The sequence below is a fragment of the Juglans regia genome, chromosome 5, assembly GCF_001411555.2.
Source record: "Juglans regia cultivar Chandler chromosome 5, Walnut 2.0, whole genome shotgun sequence".
Taxonomy (NCBI): Eukaryota; Viridiplantae; Streptophyta; class Magnoliopsida; order Fagales; family Juglandaceae; genus Juglans; species Juglans regia.
In genome coordinates, this window is record NC_049905.1 from 7,450,855 (window position 1) to 7,456,910 (window position 6,056).

At 31.7% G+C, this 6,056-nt stretch overlaps 1 protein-coding gene across 4 annotated transcripts; it reads right to left on the reverse strand.

Annotated features, from left to right (window-relative positions):
• Positions 1-1,030: 1,030 nt before the first annotated feature.
• On the reverse strand, positions 1,031-3,836 carry LOC108985232. 4 transcript variants are annotated; one of them, XM_018957441.2, is made up of 5 exons: positions 3,339-3,836; positions 3,023-3,229; positions 2,557-2,932; positions 1,422-1,532; positions 1,031-1,245 (listed from the first exon to the last, which is right to left on the reverse strand). In XM_018957441.2, exons 1-5 carry the CDS (start codon positions 3,669-3,671, stop codon positions 1,139-1,141), a joined length of 1,134 nt encoding a protein of 377 aa, XP_018812986.2. In that variant the 5' UTR covers positions 3,672-3,836; the 3' UTR covers positions 1,031-1,138. The 4 variants fall into 4 exon arrangements, with proteins under 4 accessions (XP_018812986.2, XP_018812982.2, XP_018812983.2 ...); XM_018957437.2 differs by having other exon boundaries at positions 1,031-1,251; XM_018957438.2 differs by having other exon boundaries at positions 1,032-1,251; positions 3,026-3,229.
• Positions 3,837-6,056: the final 2,220 nt, after the last annotated feature.

Here is a 6,056-nt window from a genome sequence, read left to right on the forward strand (position 1 = left end):
ACATTTATAAAAAAATAGCAGTGCTACCCATAAGCCTCACACCCTGCACACCCACTTAAAAATATGTCATTTTACTTTTTTTATCCTATTTTACTTACAAATATGTTTAGAATCATTTTCATTATGTGGATAAAAAAGTAAAATGATATATTTTTAAATGAGTGTGCAGGGTGTGAGGTTTATGTTTAGAATTTTTCATAAAAAAATATACTTTAATTTTAATTAATCTAAAAAGAGTGTTATAAGCTGTGGGCTGTGGGCTCGATGTTTTCTTTATTTTTATTTATTCCCATTCAAGCCGTGGCTCAGTTGTCTACCCGAAAGCTGCCTTACTACTAAAAGACATCCTTGACATTGCAAATTTACCGGTTGACAGTGCTAGTCGTTGGACACGCATTATTAGTATAATTCATTAAAAAAAATAGAAATAGATATAATTTCATTAATAGTTATTTTTAAAAAATATTAAAATAATAAAATAAATAAAATAAAATATTCGAAGAATAATTTTAAATGATAATTTTAAGAGGACCAAATATCATTTGAGTAGTGTTAATAAACCCACCGAATGTGTAGTCCGAGGATAAATCTAATTCTTTTTCTTTTTTTTATATATATATCCATAAAACATTTTTAGAAGTTGAAAATAACGGATCCATGTCGGACCAACTCTCGGTAGCATCATTTTCCAACATCATTTTCGTTTGACAAGACACAGCAACAAAAACGACCAGAACATCATGGTTTTATTGAGTACTTTCTCCTCTTTATATTATAAAAAAAAAAAAACCCCAATCAAATCAAGAGAATACAGAAGAGAAAAACAATCACATTCTCTAATGATTTGTCTCTGTCCCATCATCATGGAATATTCTCTGTATTAACCCAACATGTGTCATTCACTTTTCCTCTTCTTCTGACTTCAACACACCTTTTTTTTTTCTCATTTCCTCCTCCAGCAAGCAAACATATTTATATTTTTATTATATTTTATTAAATAATTTAATATTATTTATTATATTTTATTTATAAATCTATTATTTAATATCGATGAAAAGATGATAAGAAAAATTATGATAAAATTAAATTTACTCATTCTAGGAGTAGGAGGGAGAAACCAACGTTGGAGCGTCAAAAATCAGTACTTCCATTCTTGAGGCAGCCCCATGTGATGATGGCTCATAGCTGGTGCGGTCCGCTGCTGTCGTTTCTGCTTTGAATCGTTTCTCCTTCCCATCCAACCATCTGCTGCTAGTAAGCCAGCATAATGGAAATGAACAAGAAAAGTAGAGATCAGTAAATTCTTTGAATTAATCAGTACTTTTATCATATTTTGGATTATTTTTTAATAATAATTTAAAAAGGTGAGACGTACTTAGCATAGTGTATAGAAGTTTTGTTTTTGGTAAAATATTAGGTACCTAGCTGCAGAGGGCAACCACCAGCTTTGGTTCGAGGCTTCACTCCCATCTGGTCAAAGTGGAGTTGCAGGGCCTGCACTACTCTTGCTGGTATAAAAACATTGGAGCAACCTGCCCAAATCCCATAAAACCCAATACATCAATCTATTGAGATTTCAACCAATTCTAATCAAGATCAATCCCAACTAGTAGGATCAGTGATAAATTCATAAATAGATTATATAAAAATAATTTTATAAATTAATATAATTTCACATGATTCGTCAAATCTATTTTACAAAAAAATAACTTCACAATTTAACGAATCATATCAAATCACATCAGTCTGTAAAATTACTTTTATATAATCTTTTTATAGTTAAAATATTTTTTATTCAAAAATTATTAATGGATAGTATTTAATATTATAAGATGCATATAATATATTCATCTATATTTGAAATTAGATAATTCTATGATCTGTATCCAACAAATTCCCTCATTTAATTCTAGCATCAAAATTTCAAGTCTTAGGTCTTATTTGGATTCAGAAACTATCTCACTTTATTTTATTATTATAATTTTTTTAAATTTTTACATAAAATATAATAAATAATTTAATTTTTTTAAATTTTAAAATAATATTAATATTATTTTAATAATATTTTATTCAATTTAATTAAATTTATTTTATCTAATCCCACTATCTAAATTAGTCTGGATAAAGATGCCCCAAGTTGAAGTTGGATGTGTCTTATTCCTCATGACACGTTTCGGAATCAATAATTCAAGCACTAGTTAATAGGCTTCCTCCGCCGCCATCACTTGTTTCTTTTTTCAGTAAAGTTCCAGGTATGCAATTTTGAACCAAACAAAATGGACCAGAGAGGAAGATTCCAGTTCACACGTTGTTAGAATAAAATTTTGGTCACAAACCAAACTTGTTATCAGGCCGAGATCAGAAGGAAAAGGAATCCTAACAATACTGAAAACATTCAGATCAGAACCACAACCATCCAAAAGAAAATTTTCAGAACATAAGGGAATCATTTAACCATGGAACCAAAAAGAAAGAACCCCAAAAGGAGAAAATCGAATTTCGGGCTGAAACCCAACAAATCAAAGCTAGCCGAAGTAACAAACATAAACGGAGTACCTGGTTTCTTGCGTGGTTCCGAAGAGTACCAGATTCCTCGAGGCAGGAAAACACCTGTCCCATTACATGATGACTCACTGCTTGACTCGCCTCCCAGTACAAACATCCTCATAGCCGACAACCCTTTTTGCTGGTTACACTTCACCTGTGGCTCTCTCTGAGTCGGAGACTGAGTCCAGGGGTTTGTTGTACGAGACTTTCCTCCATCAAGTGACCGGCCAAAATTAATACATAATCCACCTTTCTGCTCATGAACCTGCTGATCTGGCTGTTGATCTCTTAATTGCTCTGGTTGGCGAGTAGGCGCTTTAGCTTGTCTTCCCGGCCAGTTTGGAGAGTCTTGTTGCTTCATAGCACGCTGTTTAAGCGTATAGAACTTTATACAAATACAAACCAAGCATAAATTAATACCCAGTAAAATAAGTAAAAATAAAAGGTATAGCAGATGAAAATGAGAAGTTTTTACTACTTGAATAGCACGAAGTTGATCGTCAGTGAGAGCTGGATTTGAGTTCAACCCAACACCTGGTTTGAATGAAGAGCTCCGAAGCCCCTCATCATAGGTGCCATACCGAAAGGGATCTTCTTGAGAAGAACCAATATGTGGGCTTCCATGGCTCGAGCCCAGCGGTGGCCATAGCGTTGACTGTGGCGAGCCAGCCAAACCCCATGTCTAAAAGACCATAACAATAAGTAAACCACGAATTCCAGTAGTAGTTGTACTTCCCCAGCTCCAAAAAGGGGGAAAAATATTCAATTTTGTTGGGCAAAAAATAACATACCTTTTCCATTTTTTCAGTGCATGGGAGGGAGTTTTGGTCATGATCTTCTTGGAGCATGTAGTGAGACATCTGGCGAGTTAACTCGGCAATGTAATCGTCGTCCCTGTCACTCTCCGTATCGGCCGAACCGAGGTCCGACTCAACAGGGGAATTACTGAAAACCGATTCATTTCCGTGACCGTGGGGATCAGCTTCCCAGGGTTTAGAATTGCTCGAGAAGTCTTTGTGCAGGTGGGAAGGTTTGAGAATATTCTCTGGAAAGAGATCTTGCTCGTCGTAGGGATCAAACTGAGAGGGAAGAAGTAAATCTGGAGTGTGTCGGTCAACAGCCATCGTCAATACTGTGAACTTGTTACTTGTTGCACCAACTTCGATCAGAGAAAAATCAGGTGGAGTTCTTGATGATTTGTTCGCTGTAATTCTGGTTGTTGCCGGTTGAGATACCTCTCTCTCTCTCTCTATATATAAGCCAGAGTACTTGCTGCTTTGTCACAGAGTACTCACTTCAGTCATGAGAGAGAGAGAGAGAGTTACTTGGTATTAAAATGTAATTAAATTATTAATTTTTAACGTTTCCTTCCATTTTTGGATAGACTATTATTAGTACGTGAAAAGATTCTATAAATTGCTTAATGATATAATTTAATTTATATAATCATTTAAATGTATTTTATATATTGATTTAAAAATAAAATAAGTCATTTAGATAAGTTATAATTAAAAATTGTCTTCGATTTTTTACTCAGCTCAATGGTCATTATGAATATAGTTTAAGTAGGTTGACATAAAAAACCAGTAGAGGTGGCTCCAATAAAGCAAACTGGGATGCTGCTTTGAGGGTTGGTACATACAAAATTGGGGTGGGAGTGATAATTAGAGACCACCAAGGCCAGATTATAGGAGTACTCAGGGCCTCCAGATGTCTGAAGGCAGAGCTCATTTGATGTTGAAGCTCATGGCCTCCTACTGGCAACAGTTTTGATCTGCAAGGAGCTAGGATTAAAGCAGGTCGTTTTAGAAGGCGATTCCAAGCAAGTGATAGATCTGCTACAGAGACAGTGTTCTAATTGGAGCATGGGGGGATTACTGATTGAAGATGCACGGCAACTAATGGATTCTTGCAGTCAGTGGACAGCTTCTCATGCTTATAGGCCGGAGGCCAACATGCATGCATGGCTGCTCATCATCTAGCCAAGTCTGCTCTAAATTTCTCAGAAGATTTATATGATATTGAAGAATGTCCTTTGATCTGCATTCAATCAATTGTAAATCTAGAGATGTTGTAAGCTCTTTTTAATGAAATTTCTTTTTTTTTTTTTTTTAAAAAAAAGTAGGTTGAAATAAATAAAGGACACATGATTCTCTACATGTGAGAAGATTTGATTAATTAATATAGTTTTTTTAATTGAAAATACTCTTTAAACTTTATCTATGAACACTATTTTGATTAATGGAGGGCTTTAGGTTAGATGTCATATCCGTTTTAAAGGAGAACAATCGAAGTAACACCAGAAAAATGATTTGTGCAAGCTAAGCTAACTACGTGCAAGTCCCTTACATATCCACTAGTCAGATTCTATTATCTTTTGGACAATGACCCCAGCGTTGTACCCATAGTGTAAAATATATATTTTTTAAGACCGCTACATTTGACCACTAGGCCAAATTGGCCTTTTCTTTTCTTTTTGTTTTTTTCTTTTTTTTTTTATATTTTTTTTTGTATTTTAAATTAAAATATTTTAAAAAAATATAAAAAAAATATCAATACATTAATAGTCAATTCCTTAATTATTAAATTAAAAAATTAAAAAAATTAAAATACATGAGATGTCAAAATTAGAGGACAAATTGAGTGAGGAAAGTAGTATTTTTCATTTTTTAAATCTCTTTAAACATTTTTTTAAAGAAAATTATAAATTTATTAAAAAATATTTTTGTAAAAAATTATAATAATAAAATAAAAAAGATAACATCAGTCACTTTAAGGAGTTACCTTTCTCGGTCGCCTAAACATTTTCTTTATTCTTATAATAAATCTTATATTCTTCAGAAGATATAACAAATTTATCATTCTAAATTTGAGAAATATTTTAACTAAAGAGATTCTATAAAATGATACAGTACGTTAAATTATAAAAGAAATATAACATATTATGTGAAATGTCATCAATTTATAAATTCATTTTTATAATATTTTTTTATCCTCATAACATTTATTTTAAATTTAGATAATGATATTTTTACACTTATTATTATTATTATTAAAATAATAATAAAAAAAGAGGTTGTTTGGATTCAGAAAGTGTTTCATCTTATCATTATGACTTTTCTAAATTTCTACACAAAATATAATAAATAATTTAATTTTTTCAAATCTTAAAACAATAATAATATTAAAAAATAATATTCTAACAATATTTTATTTAACTTTTAACTTTCATTTAAAATCATCTCGTCTCATCTCACTGTCCAAACCAGCCCTATCATTATCTTTAAGTTTATGAAAACTTCTATACATCATACTATCATCCCATTAAGAAATATGTGACACATTTATTATCATTAAATGATCATTTATTGTATATTTTTTTTATCATTTAATAATGATGAATGTGTCACATATTATTTAATATGATCAAAATAGAATGAGAGTGTAGTATATATATTACTCTAAATTTATATGAATAATATTATATACTACACTCTCATCTTATTTTG

Coding starts and splice junctions, on each gene's coding strand:
- LOC108985232 (XM_018957437.2), bottom strand. CDS start 3,671: ATGGCTGTTGACCGACACACTCCAGATTTACTTCTTCCCTCTCAGTTT. Junction 3,230..3,338: donor GCACTGAAAAAATGGAAAAG/GTATGTTATTTT, acceptor ATGGTCTTTTAG/ACATGGGGTTTGGCTGGCTC. Junction 2,933..3,022: donor AACTTCGTGCTATTCAAGTA/GTAAAAACTTCT, acceptor ATTTGTATAAAG/TTCTATACGCTTAAACAGCG.